This window comes from Cnephaeus nilssonii (assembly GCF_951640355.1).
Source record: "Cnephaeus nilssonii genome assembly, chromosome: 24".
NCBI classification, from domain to species: Eukaryota; Metazoa; Chordata; class Mammalia; order Chiroptera; family Vespertilionidae; genus Cnephaeus; species Cnephaeus nilssonii.
This window is the reverse complement of record NC_137095.1, coordinates 7,232,781-7,254,309: the sequence shown is the minus strand read 5'-3', so window position 1 is coordinate 7,254,309 and position 21,529 is coordinate 7,232,781. Positions and strand designations below refer to the sequence as shown.

General features: G+C 51.2%; 1 protein-coding gene across 2 annotated transcripts in view; it reads left to right on the top strand.

The window, feature by feature from the left end:
* BNC1 (basonuclin zinc finger protein 1) overlaps positions 1-21,108 on the top strand; it is a 31,875-nt gene extending 10,767 nt beyond the window's left edge. For both annotated transcript variants that reach the window (XM_079764057.1, XM_079764056.1), the window contains exons 2-5: positions 3,471-3,570; positions 5,731-5,966; positions 10,709-12,606; positions 18,326-21,108. In XM_079764057.1, the coding sequence (XP_079620183.1) occupies positions 3,471-3,570; positions 5,731-5,966; positions 10,709-12,606; positions 18,326-19,007 (2,916 nt within the window). In that variant the 3' untranslated portion in view covers positions 19,008-21,108. The remainder of the gene's footprint in view (positions 1-3,470; positions 3,571-5,730; positions 5,967-10,708; positions 12,607-18,325) is intronic.
* Positions 21,109-21,529: the final 421 nt, after the last annotated feature.

The window sequence follows — 21,529 nt, the reverse complement described above, 5'->3', positions numbered from 1 at the left end:
AACATTTTTATTGATTTCAGAGAGGAAGGGAAAGGGAGATAGAAACATCAGTGATGAGAGAGAATCATGGATCGGCTGCCTCCTGCACACCCGCTCCTGGGGATCGAGCCTGCAACCTGGGCATGTGCCCTTGACCGGAATCGAACCTGGGACCCTTCAGTCTGCAGGCTGATGCTCTATCCACTGAGCCAAACCGGCTGGGGCAAATGTGGAGCTTTTTCACACACACACACACACACACACACACACACACACACACACTCACACACCCTGGCCTCCCAAACACGTACACACTCCCCAGGTTCAAGGCCGTCTTGCATCATATGGATTCCACCCAGCAGCTCTTCCCAGGAACCTAGCTGTCAGAGCCCCTGTGAGAGCTTTCTCTCTTGAATAATAGATTACCTTCTGCAGGCCTCCACCCCCTTTTGAGGAATTCCTCTTTAAAATGTATGGGAAGCGCCGTTGCTGACACCAGACTCTGTTGGCACGTACGTCTCTATCTTTTATTTCAGCCATGTGTTTGCACGCTCCGCACCCACACACCACACGCGGCACTCTTAACATGCAGCCCGCAGGGCGTCCGTGCAGGGCTTGTCCAGCCCGTGTCTGTCGCTGTCAGTCACACAGTCCAGGGGTGGGGCCGGGGAGCCATCCAGCCGGTACCTGTCCCCTTATCTGGTCTGGTATTCAGCTTCCACCACATGTTGATGGGGCACAAATTCCAATCAGTTGGAATTTGTGGATTTCTCTCCATTCCAATCACTTCCCTTTTACTTGTTCCCAGGCAGCCTCCGTGTACACTTCAGCATTGCTGCTCCCGTCACCTTAGAGATTTCAGTGAAAATGTGACTCTTGCCCTGACCGGTGTGGCTCAGTGGGTAGAGCGTCGGCCTGCGGACTGAGGGGTCCCACGTTCAATTCCGGTCAGGGGCACGTGCCTTGGTTGCGGGCACATCCCCGGTAGGGGGTGTGCAGGAGGCAGCTGATCGATGTTTCTCTCTCATCGATGTTTCTAACTCTCTATCCCTCTCCCTTCCTCTCTGTAAAAAAATCAATAAAATATATAAGAAAAAATAAAGAAAATGTGACACTTTATCCCTGGCCGGTTTTGCTCAGTGGATAGAGGATCAGCCTGTGGACCAAAGGGTCCCAGGTTCGATTCCGGTCACGGGCACGTACCTCGGTTGCAGGCTCCTTCCTGGCCTGGCCCTGGTCGGGGCACGTGCAAGAGGCAACCAATCAATGTGTTTCTCTCACATTGATATTTCTCCCTGTCTTTCCCTCTCTCCTCCCTCTAAAAAAATCAGTGGCCTCAGGTGAGGATTAAGGAAAAAAGAAAAATGAGCCTTAGCCGGTGTGGCTCAGTGGCTAGAGCACCAGCCTGCAGACTGAAGGGTCCCAGCTTTGATTCCAGTCAAGGGCACATGCCCAGGTTGTGGGCTCGATCCCCAGTAGGGGGCATGCAGGAGGCAGCTAAGTGATGATTTCTCTCATCACTGATGTTTCTATGTCTCCCTCCCAATCCCTTCCTCTCTGAAATCAATTTTAAAAAAAACATATATTTTTTTAAAAATGTGACTCTTCACCCTTTCCATGTTCTTAATAATAACAACCCAGATGTTTCCTTCCAACCCCTAATCTTTTTTTTCACTTTACTTTTTTTTTCATTTTTTTATTAAGGTATTATATGTGTACATATATTACCAATGCCCCCTCCCACTCCCATACATGCCCTCACCCCCCAGAGTTTTGCGTCCATTGGTTATGCTTATATGCATGCATACAAGTCCTTCGGTTGATCTCTTATCTCCCCCACCTCTCCCTAACCTTCCTGCTGTAATATGACAGTCTGTTTGATGCTTTACTGTCTCTGTATCTATCTTTTTGTTCATCCTATATAATAAAAGGCTAATATGCAAATTGACTGAACAGCGGAACGACCGGTCGCTATGATGCGTACTGACCACCAGGGGGCAGACGCTCAACGCAGTAGCTGCCTCCTGGTGGTCAGTGCGCTCCCACAGGCGGAGCGACGCTCAGCCAGAAGCCGAGCTCATGGCTGGCGAGTGCACCGGCGGTGGCAGGAGCCTCTCCCGCCTCCGCGGCAGCGCTAAGGATGTCCGACTGACGGCTTAGGTCCACTCCTCGTGGGGAGCGGGCCTATGCCCTCAGTTGGACATCCCCCGGGGGCTCCAGGACTGCGAGAGGGCACAGGCCGGGCTGAGGGACCCCAAACCCCCCAGTGCACGAATTTCATCCACCAGGCCTCTAGTCAGTTTATAATGTTCTTTATTATCCACAAATGAGTGAGATCATGTGGTATTTTTCTTTCATTGACTGGCTTATTTCGCTTAGCATAATGCTCTCCAGTTCCATCCAGGTTGCTGCCAATGGTAAGAATTCCTTCTTTTTTTATAGCAGCATAATATTCCATTGTGTAGATGTACCACAGTTTTCCGATCCAGTCATCTGCTGACGGGCACCTAGGCTGTTTCCAGATCTTAGCTATGGTGAATTGTGCCGCTATGAACATAGGGGAGCATATATCCTTTCTGATTGGTGTTTCCAGTTTCTTAGGATATATTCCCAGGAGTGGGATTACTGGGTCAAATGGGAGTTCCATTTTCAGTTTTTTGAGGAAACTCCATACTGTTCTCCACAGTGGCTGCACCAGTCTGCATTCCCACCAGCAGTGCACGAGGGTTCCTTTTTCTCCGCATCCTCGCCAGCACTTGTCGTGTGTTGCTTTGTTGATGATAGCCATTCTGACCGGTGTGAGATGGGACCGCATTGTCGTTTTGATTTGCATCTCTCGGATAATTAGTGACGTTGAGCATGTTTTCATGTGTCTCTTGGCCTTCCTTCTGTCTTCTTTCGAAAAGATTCTATTCAGGTCCGTGGCCCATTTTTTTATTGGATCATTTATCTTCCTTTTATTAAGGTGTATAAGTTGCCTGTAGATGTTGGAGATTAAACCTTTATCAGTGATAGCATTTGCAAATATGTTCTCCCATACAGTGGGCTTTCTTGTTGTTTTGTTGGTGGTTTCTTTTGCTGCGAAAAAGCTTTTTATTTTGATGTAGTCCCATTTGTTTATTTTCTCTTTAGCTTCCATTGCCCTAGGGACAGTATCAGTGAAGAACTTCTTTCGGCATATGTCTGAGATTTTGCTGCCTGTGGATTCCTCTAGTATTTTTATGGTTTCCCGTCTTATGTTTAAGTCCAACCCCTAATCTTGTAACAGGCTCCGATGTTTGCGGCCTCGTCTCTCCTGCAGGATATCTGTGTTAGCTGTTCTCCGTCTCCAGGTCCTCTTTCCAGGGTCCAATATACACGCCTGGGGCCTGGCACGGAGTGGGCACGCATGGCTCAAGGAATGCTGCTGACCGGAGGTTTTGTTCTGTACATGCCGTGTGTCCCCCACACCCCCCGGACATGCTAAGCAGTATCTGTGTTCTCTTTTGCAGGCTATTGGCTGTACTCTGAACTGCAGTTGCCAAAGTTTCAAACCAGGCAAAATGAACCACCGGCAGTGTGAGCAGTGCAGACACGGATGGGTGGCCCACGGTAACTCTATTCCCCGCCCCCCTCTTTCTTGGCTGGGAGTATTCCCTCTAAATACCTTCTACAGGTCTTCAGGAATGGATGTAATAGCTAAGAATAGAATGGCAGCGAGCATGTGTACGTTACTCCCGTGTGCCGGGTAACCGCCTAAGAGCTCTAGATGTGTCCTCTCTGTGATCACAACTCCATATGATACGTGTACACCCCTGCCATCGCTTCGAGATGATAGAACTGGTCCGTGCCGTCTAGTGCGGTAGCTCAAGCCCAGATAAAATACAGACTGTTCCGTTAAATGTGCATTTCAGATAAACAAAAAAATAATTTCTTAGCCCGGCTGGTGTGGCTCAGTGGTTGAGCGTCGACCCCGTAAACCCAGGAGGTCAGGGTTGGATTCCCCCAATCAGGGCACATGCCTGGGTTGCAGGCTCGATCCCCAGTAGGGGGCATGCAGGAGGCAGCTGATTGATGATTCTCATCACCGACGTTTCTATCTCTCTCTCCCTCTCCCTTCCTCTCTGAGGTCAATCAATCAATATTTTCTTAGTCTAGACATATCCCACTTTATTTGTTGTTTATGTTCAGACTTAACCGGGCATCCTGTTAAACCTGAATATATACACTAGCCATATGTGGCTACCAAATTCTTGAAACATGACAAGTGTGACTGCAGAATTGAATTTCCAGTTTTCTTAAATGTTAATGGATTTATTTTTTGTTTTTGTTTTGTTTTTGTTCATCCTCATCCAAGGATATTTTTCCATTGTTTTTTAGAGAAAGTGGAAAGGAAGGGGAGAGACAGGGAGAGAAACATCAATATGAGAGACACACATCGATTGGTTGCCTTCCCCACGACCTGACCAGGGCCAGGGATCAAGCCTGCAACCAACGTATGTGCCCTTGACCGGAATCGAACCTCGGACCCTCCAGTCCGCGGGCTGACATTCTATCCACTGAGCTAAACCGGCTAGGGCAATGTTAACCTTTTGCACTCGGATGTCGAGATTAAAATTACTATTTGAATGTATCAATAATTTGAAATATAAAAAAATCCAAATAAATAAGTTTGTATGAAAAGAAACTCCAGTTTTTTATTCTACTGCCGCACTTTGTAAAATCTGGGGTATTTAAAAAATTAAATCCCGAGTAGAATAAAGGAATCGAGAAAAAAGCAAGCTAGTGCAAAGGGTTAATGAATATAATCTAAATTTAAGTAGCCATATGGGGCTGATGTCTATCACATCGGACAACATAGGTTTCGGTGGTTTGTTTTTTTATTGTTATTTTAAAATACATTTTTATTGATTTTAGAGAGGAAGGGATAGAAAGAGAGAGAGAAACATCAATGATGAGAGAGAATCATTGATCGGCTGCCTCCTGCACGCCCCCTCCTGGGAATTGAGCTGCCACCCAGGCATGTGCCCTTGACCGGAATCAAACCCGGGACCCTTCAGTCAGCAGGCCGACGCTCTATCCACTGAGCCACACCAGTGAGAACTGGGTTTCGGTGGGTTTATCTGCCAAGTCTGTCAACCAGGAAGTGTCAGGTCCGGGTCTGCCGGACTCCCGAACCCAGGTTCTTCACCTGGTGCTTCCTGATTTCCCATCCTCTGGATTGGGCACCTGGACCTTTATTTTCACCACCACCACCCCCTTTTTTTTGCACTCCCCCTACTTGCGGCTGTTTTCCTCCTCAGGGATGCCACAGGAAAGAGAGAAAAGAAGAGTCCCGGGCCAGTCCACGTTATACGTTCTTGTGAAAGCTATTAAGATAATTAATTATTTGTATCATCTTTTTTTTTCCCCTCTGTTGGAACAGATCGCTGAGTGCTGGTACTAGCCTACTTCCTAGGCAGTGTTTCTCTTGAGAGTAGGATCCTTTTATATGTCATTTCTGCCCTGGCTGGTTTGGCTCAGGGGATAGAATGTCAGCCTGCGGACTGAAGGGTCCCTGGTTCGATTCCGGGTCAAGGGCACATGCCCTGGTGGCGGGCTCCATCTCCAGTTGGGGGCGTGCAGGAGGCAGCCGATCCATGATTCTCTCTCATCATTGACGTTTCTATCTCTCTCTCTCTCTCCCCCTCTCCCTCCCTCTCTAAAATCAATAACTATATATATATGTATTTTTTTTTAAAAATCACGTCATTTCATCCTTTGGTTTCCCAGCGCTCAGCAAGCTGAGGATCCCCCCCATGTATCCAACAAGCCAGGTGGAGATCGTCCAGTACAACGTGGTGTTTGACATCAGCAGCCTCATGCTCTACGGGACCCAGGCCATCCCCGTGCGCCTGAAAATCCTCCTGGACCGGCTCTTCAGTGTGCTGAAGCGAGACGAGGTCCTGCAGATCCTGCACGCCCTGGACTGGACCATTCAGGACTACATCCGGGGATACGTGCTGCAGGTGCGGCCACCCTCCTCCGCCAACATCTCCTCCCATCCACGTCCGCGTCACTAACGCAGCCCAGTAGCCAGCCTACCAGCGCTACAGCCATTGCGGGCATCCTTCCCTTTCAGTCTTTTTCTAGCGGCCGAATGCCCTGCCTCACCTTCTGGGAGGAGTCCAGGGCTTCCCTCAAGATACTGGTGGGCCCTGGCTGGTTTGGTTCTGTGGATAGAGCTTCGGCCTGGGGACTGAAGGGTCCCAGGTTCGATTCCGGTCAAGGGCACATGCCTCGGTGGTGGGCAGCCAGTCAATGATTCTCTCATCATGGATGTTTCTATCTCTCTTTCTCTCTCTCTCTCTCTCTCTCTCCCTTCCCTTCCTCTCTGAAATCAATAAAATATTTTTTAAAAAAGAAAAAAGATACCTGTGAAACTCAGGATGTGAGAGGTTACCTGATCCTTGGCTTGGGTTTCACCGGCAGCTCTTCCACAGTAAATCTCTGGCCCTGCCTTGGATGCTGCCTCTACTTCTTCTTCTTTTTTTTTTAATCCTCGCTCAAGGATATTTTTCCATATTTTCCCAGGAAATATGGAAAAAGTGGAAGAGAGAGTGGAAGAGAGAGGGAAAGACAGAGAGAAACATCGATGTGAGAGAAACACATCGATTGGTTGCCTCCTGCACATGCCCCGATCGGGGCCCGGGCCAGGGAGGAGCCTGCAACCGAGGTCCATGCCCTTGACTGGAATCGAACCCGGGACCCTTTGGTCCGCAGGCCGACACTTTATCCACTGAGCCAAACCGGCTAGGGCTCCACTTCTTTTATTCTCTGCAAACTACCTATTGACATAGATGCTGTCTGTGTGAGATTTTACTGAGGTCTAGGGGGTGGGAGAGCGCACTTACCTTGCAGAACCACAAGCAAACAATCCCAGTCCCTGTTCTCTAAAGCTGTCTGCCACCCCACTGCTGATGTTCCTTCCTAGAATGGGCCATCTTGTGATGTTTCTGTGTTCATGCGCTTTTTTATTCTCTGCACGTGCGCGCGCACACACACACACACACAATTCTCTTTCGGCCTCCTCACATTTTGTCTCTGTCTCTCCATGAAGGAGAGGTGAAAGGCATAGTTCTCTGTGCCTTTCATGCCTTCTCTCTTCTCTTTATGTGCAGAACAGTTGTTTTAATCCTCACCTGAGGATGTGTGATTTCAGAGAGAGAGAGAGAGAGAGAGAGAGAGAGAGATTGGTTGTCTCCCATACTTGCCCCCACCCAGGATCAAACCCCCCCAACCTGGAATTGAACCTTCAGCCTTCTGGTGTATGGAACGGTGCTCCAACCCACCGAATCACCCGGCCAGGGCTTCGCAAAGTGGATTTACCGCCCTTTCCTTTTTAAAAAAAAAATACATTTTATTGATTTTTTACAGAGAGGGATAGAGAGTTAGAAACATCGATGAGAGAGAAACATCGATCAGCTGCCTCCTGCACACCTCCCACTGGGGATGTGCCCGCAACCAAGGTACATGCCCTTGACCGGAATCGAACCTGGGACCTTTCAGTCCACAGGCCGATGCTCTATCCACTGAGCCACACCGGTTTCTGCCCTCCCTTTCTATAACAAGCTATGGGGGCAGGCTTCCTGTTTCAGATCTAGAGGCAAAGGATGTATTTCCTGATATAAGTGAGATCATTTTTCTGACACATGAAACAGATGCAGCTTTTAAATTTTTTTTTTCTTGCCACTATACTAGGAAAATAGTGTCAGCCAACTTTGGTAAAAATTTCAGTGAAATGGGGGTCTGAATGTATTTCCAAGACACACATACATGTCGGTCTTACTCAGAGAAAACCGTATCACGAAAATGAACACTAATAACCATCATTGACCTAGACCAGTGGTTCCCACTGTGGGCCCCACACCCCACAGGGGAGGCCGTTGGATGTTTAAGGGGGGGGCGATTCGAGAATGAGTTATTAACAGTGAATTTTTTTTGCATGTCTTATGGTTCTAGGGGCCTCATATACAGCCTATAGATTGTGACATTTATGCATTTCAGTTCCCTATTCTATGTTTTGAAACTATTTGCTATTTTTCATATCATTTTATATTATTACTATTCTTTTTAATAATTTCCTAGTGATTTCTTCCTCAGTCCTTCCACTTTCCTTTCATTCTTTTATTTTTCTCTCTCATGGATGCCATGTTCCTTGGAATCTTGTTTAGACCAAGTTCATGGCCTTTTAGGCTTCCTCCACGTGAATAGGAGTTCACTTTTTTTTTTTTTTAATATATTTTATTGATTTTTTACAGTGAGGAAGAGAGAGGGACAGAGAGCTAGAAACATCGATGAGAGAGAAACATCCATCAGCTGCCTCTTGCACACCCCCTACTGGGGATGTGCCCACAACCAAGGTACATGCCCTTGACCGGAATCGAACCCGGGACCCTTGAGTCCGCAGGCCGACGCTCTATCCACTGAGCCAAACCAGTTTCGGCAGGAGTTCACTTTTTGAATAATGAGAATTATATGTCACGGGGTGGGAGCGGGGGGCATCAGGATGTTAGAGATGCTTAGGAGGGGCGTGGCCAAAAGAGGTTGGGAACCACTGACCTAGACCCTCTCCCAGTCATCTTACGACCTAGACCCTTTTCTGGGGATCTTATGAAGTAGGTAGAACATTCCCCTTTTCCGTTGGAAAAGCCAGAAGCTCCAGGCTGCTTCTAAATCTTGCTGGAGTCACTCAGCTCCTAGGCAGCAGACCGCGAGTTTGAACCCCCATTTTTCTGAGTGTCAAGGCCATGATCTTCCTCTGGAAACACGTGTTCACCTGGAGAGCAGGGCCCCCCGCAGGCCGGAACCCACCTTTTATGCAGAGCAGCATTACGATCTTACATTATGACAGAGATCAATATTTAATGATCCTAATAATCTTGCTTTCCCTCGTGTTGGGATTAAAAATATGGAATCAATTACCTTGAACCTCTAGCGCATGAAAAATGTATGATGTTACATTCCTCGCCATCTTCGGAGCGCTCCCATGCACTGCGAAAAATCTCAGTAGGCCATCAAGTACATGTTCTGTGATAAAATATTTATTGCAGTTTTGGGAAAAGTTAGGCCTTGCTAAGAGTTGAAAGATCTCCAACACGCCGGTGTAATTACAGCTGCGCTTTGTGAACCACGGGCCGTAGATCAATACGGGCTCATTTGTTTTCCGATGGTAGTTGCTTGGGCCGATTATTAAAATGCAGTGAATAAATACTCGAGCTATATGGAGGTCTGATTGCTCCATCTAGAGTCTTGCGATAAAGAAGTTCCTATTGTTGCCCTGGCCAGTGTGGCTCAGCGGTTAGCGCGTTGGCCCCCCAGACCAGAGGGTTGCCAGTTCAATTCCCAGTCAAGGGCACCTACCTGGGTTGCAGGTTTGATCCTCGGGCCTGGGTCGGGGTACGTGTGGGAGGCAACTAATCGATGTGTCTCTCTCACATTGACCTCCCTCCTCTCTTTCTCTCTCCCTTCCGGCCCCCTTCCCTTCCACTCTCTCTTAAAATCAATGGGAAAAACATCCTCTGGTGAGAACAAAAACAAAAACAAAAATCAAGAAGAAGAAGTTACTATTTTTCAAAAGATACATTGTTGGTTTTTATCCTCATGCAAGGATATGTTTATTGATGTTAAAGAGAGAGGGAGGGAGAGAGAGAGAGAGAGAAGCCTGGAGGTGAGAGAGAAACATTCTATACACACCCCAACTGGGGATGGAACCCACAACCTTTGATGTAGAGGGTGACACTCCAGCCACCCGGGCAGGGCAAAATATATGTATTTTAATTTTTGTGGAGATTACTAGACCTGATGCAAGACGACCAATTGGATTGAAATAAGATGGAAACTAACCACCAAATTTCCCTGAGGCTTGAGTACAATTATTTTATGAATTTTTTGGACTGCCACTTACATCTGTGCAGTATATTTTCTTTCTTTTTTAAAAAAAAAAATACATTTTTTTATTGATTTGAGAAAGGAAGAGAGAGGGAGGGAGAGATAGAATCATCAGTGATGAGAGAGTATCATTAATCGGCCGCTTCCTGCAGGACCCCTACTGGGGATCGAGCCTGCAAACCGGCCACGTGCCCTTGACCAGAATCGAACCCGGGACCCTTTAGTCCGCAGGCCCACGCTCTATCCTCTGAGCCAAACCGGCTAGGGCTACAGTATATTTTCTGCACAGTTTCTGGCCTAGGAGAAGGGCATGAGTGGGGACTGAACTCGACCAGCCCCCGGCTCATCCTGAGACGATGTCATTTTCAAATGTGCACGGAGGTGCCCTGTGGTGCCCGAGGAGGCTGTGACCACCCTGCCCCCTTTTTTTTTTTTAAATACATTTTATTGATTTTTTTTACAGAGAGGAAGGGAGAGGGATAGAGAGCCAGAAACATCGATGAGAGAGAAACATCGACCAGCTGCCTCCTGCACACCCCCCACCGGGGATGTGCCTGCAACCAATGTACATGCCCTTGACCGGAATCGAACCTGGGACCCTCCAGTCCGCAGACCGACGCTCTATCCACTGAGCCACACCGGTTTCGGCACCCTGCCCCTTTCTTAGAGAAAAGGGGGAGGCATGGGAAACTGAGCGTCCCTTTCCTTTCCGGTTGGAAAAGGTGCTGGACCCCTGAAATCGATTGAAAAAATACCTCTATATATAAAAGCCCAAGCAACCGAATGACCGAACAACCAGGCTCTTTGCCGTGTTTTCTAGGACGCGTCGGGAAAGGTGCTGGACCACTGGAGCATCATGACCAGCGAGGAGGAGGTGGCCACCTTGCAGCAGTTCCTGCGTTTCGGGGAGACCAAGTCCATCGTGGAGCTCATGGCCGGCCACGAGAAGGACGAGCCGGCCGTCGCCGCCCCGCCCTCGGCGGCGAGCGTGGACATCCGGGCTTTCCTCGAGAGCTGCGGCCACAGGAGCGCCAGCCTCCCCGCGCCCGCGGACCCGGGGAGCCCCAGCGGCCTGCACCCCTCGGAGAGCCTCATCAACGGCATGGCGTTCATGCTGCCCTTGCAGTTCTTCAACCCCGTGCTGCCCGCGCTGGTGGGGCCGCTGCCCGAGCGGTACGCGCTGGACCCGGGTCCGGACCTGGGTCAGGACCCCCGGCAGGACGTCTACGGGCCCTTCCCCGACGGCGGCTTCCTCGCCTCCAGCTCCACCCCGTTTCCTGTGGAAAAGGAGCCGTGTCCCAGCTGCCCCGACACCGCCCCTGGGCCCAAGGGAGACGGCGCCCCCGAGAGGGACGCCGGCACCTGCAGCGTCGCCGCCAAGCCGGAAAGGACGCAGCTGTCCCCCGAGGCCCGGGGCAGGCCCGAGAGGCACGGGCCGGGCGCCAAGAAGGGCCGGGTGTTCTGCACGGCCTGCGAGAAGACCTTCTACGACAAGGGCACCCTCAAGATCCACTACAACGCCGTCCACCTGAAGATCAAGCACAAGTGCACCGTCGAGGGCTGCAACATGGTGTTCAGCTCCCTGCGGAGCCGCAACCGCCACAGCGCCAACCCCAACCCCCGGCTGCACATGCCCATGAACAGGAACAACCGGGACAAGGACCTCAGGAACAGCCTGAACCTGGCCGCCCCCGACGGCTACAGGCGCCCGGGGCTCGACGTGCCGTCCCCGGACCGCGGGCCTCTCCGCGGCGGCGGCGGCTGCCCCGGTTCAGGCGAGGATGCCAGGGGCCCGGCGGCGGGCTTCCCCGGCGGCGCCGGGCAGAACGGCGTGCTCTTCCCCAACCTGAGGACGGTCCAGCCGGTGCTTCCTTTCTACCGCAGCCCGGCCACCCCCGCCGAGCTGGCCAACACGCCCGGGATGCTGCCGTCCCTGCCCCTGCTGTCGTCCTCCATCTCGGAGCAGCTGGTTTCCGGCGCGGTGCCCTCCGAGGCCCTCCCCAAGAAGAAATCCCGCAAGTCTAGCATGCCCATCAAGATCGAGAAGGAGGCCGTGGGAGCCGCCGACGACGACGAGAAGAGGCGGGCGCTCAGCCCGGAGGAAGACCGGCCCCTGCAGGTGGTCAGCGAAGACGAGCTGGAGGCCTGCAGCCCCGGGTCCGACGGGGCGCTGGAGGAGCAGCGGGCACCGTCAGGATGCCCAGGGAGGCCTCTCCCCGAAGGGCAGCCGGCTTGCCACCTCTCATCGGTGATCGAGCCCCGGGGGGCGGTCATCAGCAGGACCCCCGAGCGGGAGGCCACACGCAACAACTCGGAGAGGGAGACGGAGCTGGAGAGGAAGCCGGCGCTGACCCTGGTGCCCGGGGAGGCGGAGGGGAGCGGCCGGGAGGTCCGCCTCCCTCCTGGGCTGGAACCCTGCGTCCCTTTCCCAGACTACGTCAGGCTGCAGCAGCACCTGCTGGCGGGGGGCCTCCTGGGCGCCTTGTCCCCCCGAGGCATGGCTTTCCCTTGTTTCGAAGATCCCAAGGACCTGGAGCCCGTGGGTCGGCGCACGTCGGCGAGGCAGAGGGAAGAGCGTGGCCACCACGTCTGTCCGAAGACCTTGGAGAAGGCTTGCGGGGTGACGACGCACCACAAGGACGTGCACGCCAGGGGGACGCACGCGTGCACGGTGGAGGGCTGCCAAGCCACCTTCCCTTCCCGCAGGAGCAGGGACAGGTGAGGTGCCTGTTGGCAACCGTTGGTCCTAACCGGGGCAGTTCTTTATGTATCTACCAGAGGCCCAGATGCGTGCACCCGACCCGTGGGGTCCCTCGGCACTGGCCTGCGCCCTCTCGCACTCCGGGGCCCTTTCGGGGGTGTCGGGGAGCTGGTTTGGGCCCCGTCCCCGCAGGCCTGGTCCAGACAGGAGGGAGCCCGATCCTGTGTGTGGAGCATCTGTCCCCCTGGTGGTCAGTGTGCATCATAGCGGCTGGTTGTTCGGTCATTCGGTTGCTTGGGCTTTTATATATATAGATAGTTTTTAATGGATTTCAGAGAAGAAGGGAGAGGGGGAGAGAGATAGAAACATCAACAACGAGAGAGAATCATTGACCGGCTGCCTCCTGCACGCCCCCCCCACTGGGGATGGAGCCCGCAACCCAGGCATGTGCCCTTGACCGGAATCATAGGAAAAGCATAAGCTGCTGTGGGCACGTGTGTGTGTGTGTGTGGGGGGGGGGGGGGGCGCCTGACCAGACTGAGAAGTTAGGGAAGGCTGCCTGGAAGAAGCGGTCTGAGTAAAAGTTTTGGCAGCACAATCCCTTGACAAGTTCTTTTTCTTTTTAGAGAGAGAGAGGGGGAAGGGGAGATAGAAAGAGAAACACTGATTTGTTGTTGCACTTATTTCTGCAGTCACTGGTTGTTTCTTGTACGTGCCCTGACCGGGGATCGAGCCCCACAATGTTGGTGTATCAGGATGTTGCTCTTAGCCAACTGAGCTACCCGGCCAGAGCCCTGTATAAATTCTTCAAACCTCAAGACCCTCCAAAGTGTTTGTCTATTTGGGTTTCTATCTATCCATATTTGCTGTATTAGAAATTAAAACTGAAAAAAAACTATATATTTTACATCACTTAATAAAACCTGCCCTAGCCGGTTTGGCTCAGTGGATAGAGCGTCGGCCTGCGGACTGAAAGGTCCCAGGTTCCAATCCGGTCAAGGGCACATGCTTGGGTTGTGGGCTCCGTCCCCAGTAGGGGGCGTGCAGGAGGCAGCCGATCCATGATTCTCTCTCATCGTTGATGTTTCAATCTCCCTCTCCCTTCCTCTCTGAACTCAATAAAAATATATTTTAAAATAATAATAATAACAACCATAAGCCTACTGTACATTAGCATAAGTAACATTTTCATGAAACGTATCACATTTTTCCAAAACAAAAGCTTAGAAGAGTGGCTTTGAGGGTTTCGGCAATCTCTTTAGTGTCCGGCTTTCGTAGAGAAGACAGCTGGATTCTCATAGCAGCTTCTGCCTTCAACCTGTCGCTGTATCACAGGGGTCCTCAAACTACAGCCCACAGGCCACATGCGGCCCGCCGAGGACATTTATCCGGCCCGCCGGGTGTTTTTGCCGCCGCTGCCTGTCCTGCTTAGCAGCCGACTTAGCAGTGTGCGTAGGAATTTGTTCATCGTTTTTTTTTTAAACTATAGTCCGGCCCTCCAACGGTCTGAGGGACAGTGAACTGGCCCCCCGTTTAAAAAGTTTGAGGACCCCTGCTGTATCACATGTCATGAAGCCTCTGGAAAACTCCACTGTACACACCTGAGAGAATGAGAGTAAACACAGCAAATGAGAGTAAACACATGTCTTTGAATCATGAGGAAGCGAGTGGGTGCCCAGATCACACTTTGAGAACCATGGGTCTCAACTAATCTAAGCAGCCAGCAACCAGTGGGGAAGAGCTTCAGCGGGAGATAGAGGATGCAGAGGAGAAATACAGACCCGGGCAGTGGGCACAGCACCAGCAAAGTCCCGGGGGCGGGAAGCCTGACCCAAGGTGCAGAGCGTCCTTGCAGTTGTGGTTGTCACTGGTTTTAGGGGACATGGCACCCCGGGAAATGCATCTAATCCTCTTGAGGGAAGGTTTGAGGAGCCCTAGCCGGTGTGGCTCAGTGGATAGAGTGTCGGCCTGCAGACTGAAAGGTCCTGGGTTCGATTCCCAGTCAAGGGCACATGCCCGGGTTGCAGGCTCGACCCCCCCCCCCCCCCCCGTAGGAGGCGTGCAGGAGGCAGCCAATCGATGATGCTCTCTCATCATTGATGTTTCTATCTCGCTCTCCCTTTCCTGTCCTCTCTGAAATCAATAAAAATGTATTTTAAAAAAGAAGAAGCCAAAACCGGTTTGGCTCAGTGGATAGAGCGTCGGCCTGTGGACTCAAGGGTCCCAGGTTCGATTCCGGTCAAGGGCACGTACCTTGGTTGCGGGCACATCCCCAGTAGGGGGTGTGCAGGAGGTGGCTGATCGATGTTTCTCTCTCATCGATGTTTCTAACTCTCTATCCCTCTCCCTTCCTCTCTGTAAAAAAATCAATAAAATTTTTTTTTTTTAAAGAAAGAAGAAGAAGAAAGTTAGAGGAGCCCACAGTCAGCTCCTGGCATTCGGGGGACACTGGGTGCTGAGCGTGGGCCCAGGGCCTTGTTCTGGGGCAGCAGGGATCTTGCCATACAAGGTTCCAGTTGAATGTGTTTGTCTGGCTTTTTTTTTTTTTTTCCTTCAACCCTTGTATGTACTGGAACCTGCATGTCAACCCCGTGTCTGGTTTTCTGCTGACACGTTCCTGCCCCTTCAACCCAGAATGCTGACATAATCACAGGTCAGAGTTGTAGTTAAGGAGAGCTGCCTGCAAAGTGGGTGATCTGGGGATGTAATCTGATGATGGCCAGAAAAAAAAGGATGTGTAAGGGGAGAGAGGAGAGCAGCCGAATAGTAAATTTGAGGTAGGATTAAACCTCCTCGACCCTCATCATATGTCTTTGGAGATTTAGGAGAGAAAATTCAATCCTTATTTATTTTGTTTTTTTCCCCCCAGGCATGCATTCTGAGCTGTACTGGGGGAGTATTTTCCCTGTTTAGCGTCATTCTCCTTTAAAATAGTAGCCCTTGTTTGCCTGGCTGGCGTGGCTCAGTGGTTAAGCAGCCAGAAGATCACAGGTTCGGTTCCCAGGAAGGCCAGATGCCTGGGTTGCGGGCTCTATCCCCAGTGTGGGGCATTGCAGGAGGCAGCCGGTCAATGATTCTCTCTCATCATTGATGTTTCCATCTCTCTCTCCCTCTCCCTTCCTCTCTGACATCAATTAAAAAAATATATTTTTAAAAAAGATTGTAGCCCTTGGAAAGGGCTGTGTTTTGCTCATCAGGTGAGCACGGAATCTCTGAGCAAGGACAACAGTGATTGACAAGTTACAGCCAAATGATATCATAGGAGTCCCAGGCCTGGGCCCTAATGGATACTCATTATCTGCCCTTCAGGGGTAATCACCAGGTAGCAGATTGGTGATTGGCGGTGTGCTCACAGTGCTGTATTTGCAAAACTCCTGTCTGGTAACAGTGAAACGTTGCAAATATGAACTGAATGGTGCACTCTCTCTCTCTTTCCTCTCTCTCTTTCCTTTCTCTCTCACTCATGCACTCATGCACGTACACACACACACACACACACACACACACACACACACACGCCCTCCTATTTCTAGCCAGTCAGATTTTCATACCTGTAGAACTGGGATGATATGCCTGCCAAATGCTCTAGACCCTGATGCAAGCCACATAGGAAATTTCAAATTTTCTGGTAGCCACATTAAAAAAAAAAAAAAGAAGTAAGCCCTAGCCAGTTTGGCTTGGTGGATAGAATGTGGGTCTGCGGACCCAAGAGTCCCGGGTTCGATTCCAGTCAAGGGCACGTACCTCGGTTGCAGGCTCCTCCCCGGCCCAGGCCCTGGTCAGAGCGCATGCAGGAGGCAACCAATCGATGTGTTTCTCTCACATCGATGTTTTCTCTCTGTCTTTCCCTCTCTCTTCCACTCTCCCTAAAAATCAATGGAAAAAATATTCTTGGGTGAGGATTAACAAAAAAAAGTAAAAAGCAACAGGTGGAGTAAGTTTTAATCAAGTGTTTTATTTCAGTCAGCTGTCCATAGTATTCTCATTTTATTATATGACTAGAGGCCCAGTGCATGATTGAATCATGCACGTGTAGGGCCCCCTACATGCTTTCGCTTTTCGCGGTGGAGCTGGGTGCCTGTCCGCTGGTGCACCAGGCCTTTCAGAAGCCTCCGGCGCTGCGGAGGCTTCTGAAAGGCCTGGTGCCGGAGCAGACAGGCACCCAGCTCCCACGCTTTTGATGGTCCGCGGCCGCTGAGGGGGGCTACACTGCTGTTGAGAGGCGCAGGGGGTGGGACTCCCGCCCCCTGCACCTCTCAACAGCCGCTGAGGGGGGCTGCCGTGGACACCGGGCTACCCTGCCTACCCTGCCGTTGAGAGGCGCAGCTGGGTGTCCGGGGCAGGCCCCCTCAGCAGCCGCGGATCGTGCCTCTCAACAGCAGGGTAGCCCCCCTCAGTGGCAGCGGATCCGTGCCTCTCAATGGCCGGATAGGCCACCCCGAGTCCCGCCCCCCAGCCTCCCGCCGGCCAATTGTGGGCGTAGCGGAGTGATGGTAATTTACATGTTAGTCTATTATTAGATAGGATACCGCCACACTCCAGGCACTCGTAGCCACCTGTGAGTGAGTGGCTGGAGTATTGGACAGGCCAGCTCTAGAAGATCCTATTCCCTGACCTCATTGGCACAAATTTCTCTGCTTCTTATTGTTTGTGACCAGTTATTTCTAGTGTCCCAGTCGAATGGCCCTAATTGAAATAGTCTAGCCATTCTCTCTCTTTTTTTAAAAAAAATATATTTTTATTGATTTCAGGGAGGAAAAGAGAGCGAGAGAGAGAAACATCAATGATGAGAATCATCGATCAGCTGCCTTCTGCATGCCCCCTGCTGGTGATCGAGCCCGCAACCCGGGCATGGGCCCTTGACCAGAATCGAACCCGGGGCCCTTCAGTCTGCAGGCTGATGCTCTTTATCCACTGAGCCAAACCAGCTGGGGCTAGCCATTCCCTTTAGATCAGGACCAGGAAGTTACCTGTCGATCAGACGGTGGAAACTGAAGAGAACCACATATTCCCAAGGTCCCTGACTTTCCCATGAATGCTAACTTCTGCCAAGCGGCGAACAGCAGTGGGCCGGTGTCCGCTAGCCTCGCATTGCATCCCACGCCCCTTATCATCACTTCTCGCATGCCACAGGTTTTTTCTGGTATCTGCCTAGTGTCTCCGCCCAGAATGAGGACTTTTTAAAACAACAGCTCCAGCCCTACCCGGTGTGGCTCAGTGGATAGAGCGTCAGCCTGTGGAGCAAAGGGTCCCGGGTTCGATTCCGGTCAAGGGCACGTACCTCGGTTGCAGGCTCCACCCCGGCCCGGGCCCTGGTCAGGGCGCGTGCAGGAGGCAACTCATCCATGTGTTCCTCTCACGTCGATGTTTCTCTCTTGTCTTTCCCTCTCTCGTCCACTCTCCCTAAAAGATCATTTGAGCCGAAACCGGTGTGGCTCAGTGGATAGAGCGTCGGCCTGCGGACTCAAGGGTCCCGGGTTCAATTCCGGTCAAGGGCATGGACCTTGGTTGCGGGCACATCCCCGGTGGGGGGTGTGCAGGGGGCAGCTGATGGATGTTTCTCTCTCATCGATGTTTCTAACTCTCTATCCCTCTCTCTAAAAAATCAATAAAATGTATTTTAAAAAAAAATAAAAGATCAATTGAAAAATATCCTCGGGTGAGGATGAACAGAATAAATAACAAACAAACAAACAACAGCTCAACCCGTTCCTAACCATCTTCTCACTCTTGTAGACACAGTTCCAACCTAAACCTCCACCAAAGAGGGTTGACCCAGGAAGCACTGGAGAGCAGCGAAGGCCATTTCCGCGCCGCGTACCTTCTGAAAGACGCGGCCCAGGAGGCCTATCGGGACGTGGCCTTCACCCAGCAAGCCTCCCAGGCGTCGGTCATCTTCAAGGGGACCAGTCGGGTGGGCAGTCTGGTGTACCCGATCGCCCCGGTGCCCAGCGCCGCCTTGGAGAGCTACCGCGAAGGCACCGTCCTGGACCTGAGCACGACCTCGAGCGTGAAGTCGGAGGGCAGCAGCCACTCCTCCTCCTGGGACTCCGACGGGGCGGCGAGCGAGGAGGGCGCCGCCGCCGCGCTCCTGGAGGACAGCGATGGGAACTGCGAAGGCCCCAGCCTTGTGCCCGGGGAGGAGGCGTACCCCATCTGCGCCCTGATGGAGAAGGCCGACCGGGGCCTCGCCAGCCTGCCCCCCGGGCTGCCCATCGCGTGTCACCTCTGCCAGAAGACGTACAGTAACAAGGGGACCTTCCGGGCCCACTACAAAACCGTGCACCTCCGGCAGCTGCACAAGTGCAAGGTCCCCGGCTGCGACACCATGTTCTCGTCCGTGCGCAGTCGCAACAGACACAGCCAGAACCCCAACCTGCACAAAAGCCTCGTCTCCTCGCCAAGCCACCTCCAGTAACCAGCTGGGAAAGGCAAAGGCATTGCTTCCGGCAGAGAAGGCAGAACCAGGGTCTGTTTCGGTCTTTTTTTTTTTTTTTTAAATATATTTTATTGATTTTTCACAGAGAGGAAGGGAGAGGGAGAGAGAGTTAGAAACATCGATGAGAGAGAAACATCGATCAGCTGCCTCTTGCACACCCCCTACTGGGGATGTGCCCGCAACCAAGGTACATGCCCTTGACCGGAATCGAACCTGGGACCTTTCAGTCCGCAGGCCGACGCTCTATCCATTGAGCCAAACCGGTTTTGGCTGTTTCGGTCTTGAACACCATTCGGGACAAGCCGGGCCCACAAGTATTGGCGCTGACTTTCTAGATCAGGGGTCCTCCAACTTTTTAAACGGGGGGGACCAGTTCACTGTCCCTCAGACCGTTGGAGGGCCGGACTATAGTTTAAAAAAAAAAAAACAACTATGAACACATTCCTATGCACACTGCTAAGTCGGCTGCTAAGCAGGACAGGCAGCGGCGGCAAAAACGCCCGGCGGGCCGGATGGATGTCCTCGGCGGGCCGCCTGTGGCCCGCGGGCCGTAGTTTGAGGACCCCTGCTCTAGTCTTCTACCGCGGGGGGAGGAGCAGGGCGTTGACGCGGGACAGCCTTTCCTGTCTTTTTTTTTTTTCTTCTTCTCAGCCCCGGGTGTTTTTCACGGACACGGCGAAAACGTGCAGAAATGCAGTTTTTTTCCCCAGATCTGTTTACACATTCCCTGGGAGATCTCCGGGCCTGCAGATGGACGTCAGGGGCCCCGGGCTTGGAGGGAGGCTTGCTGGATTTCAGCTCTCGATGGAGTGTCCGGGGAAAAGGACAGGAACTAAAATCTGGGTTTCAGACTCATGAAATCAGGAACCGAAAAATGGGATCTTTTGGGGCGGGGGGGCGGGGATGGCTTAAAACTATGCACTTAAGAATAGCAGTCTTCGATTTAATTTAAGATAATTTTGATGATATTTAATTTGTGTGTATAGTATGTGAGTATATGGGGCGAGTGTGGATGTGTCACAGGGTGACCTCGGGGGGCGTCTCGATCGATCGAAAGCAGAACGAGTGACGACCTAAATGTCAAACCCACTGCCCGTGTTCACTGGGGGGGACTTCAGAGTCTGCTCCGGGGGCTGCCCTGCAGAATGGACGCAGGCACCACCCCGGCAGGACCGTCTGTGTATATATTTTTGACCCGAGCGTTGAGAGAATGGTTCGGAGGATGGGTGTGCATTTGCAGTATCCCCAGATCCCTCAATCTTCATCTTTTATAAACCTGTAAGATTAGGGGGAACTTCCGGAGTTACACGGTAGAAAGAAAAGTAGGATGTTACTGCCATACTGTGTGTCTTAATATTTAACTTATTCTGAGCTATAAGTCCACGTTGTTGTAGACCTTTGCTGTTGTAGACAGTCCCATCTCGTGAAATTCGGCGTTTGCAGTTCTGTAAAAGCCTGAGGTAGGGGAAAAAGAAGTCGATTTTCATATTAAGACTTCCAAGTTCACGGTCTTTGAAAGTTACGGTTGCTTTAAGTCATGGAAAACATCCTTAGAGAGAATTGGGGGTGGTAAGAGATAGTATTCCCGTGGCCTGAAGGTGAAAAGAAGCCAACAAGCTGTTACTGATTTATTTCAACATTTGAAAATAAATAAACGTGACAACGTCAAACGTGTCTGTCCTTAAAGGGAGATGTATTGTTCATCCGGTGTGTCATCCAGCTGTTCAATATTCCAGGTTTCCCAAAGTGGGGGAAAAACAACAACATGTATACAAATGAGTTTTCTATGATTTAATAAAAAATATATGGCATACTTTTTGTTAAAGAAGATGAACATTTTGTAAAACCAGTTTTGTTTTACCTGGGCTGCTTGTTGTGTGGGTGCTGGTGGTCACACACACACACACACACTCAGACCATGAATCTCACGGAGCTGAAAACCCAGGGGAGGGCTGGAGGACCGGCCCTCAGGTCAGTAACTTCTGCCACCTCAAGACAGGAACGTCAGCAATTCATGAAGTCCAAAGAAAGGAAGTGGTGCCCTCGGCCGGTGTGGCTCAGTGGATAGAGCGTTGGCCTGTGGACTGAAGGGTCCCGGGTTCGATTCCAGTTAAGGGCACTATCTCAGTTGCAGGCTCCTCCCTGGCCTTGGGCCCTGGTTGGAACTTGTGCAGGAGGCAACCAGTCGGTGTGTTTCTCTCACATCGATATTTCTCTCTGTCTTTCCCTCTCTCTTCCACTCTCTCTAAAACTCAGCGGGAAAATATCCTCGGGTGAGGATTAAATAAATAAATAAATAAATAAATGAAGTGGTTACTTCCCCGGAAGGAGGGGCTATGTATTGATTTGTTGTCAAAATTAAGTGATTTTTTTTCCCCAAAAAAATACTACGCTATCATAGGTAAGTCTTATAGCCAGTGCTCAAAATAGAATGCAATGGAAGATATGCAAACCTCTTTCATTCCTAAGTATTTAAAGTGACTTTTTAGAACATCTTTTAA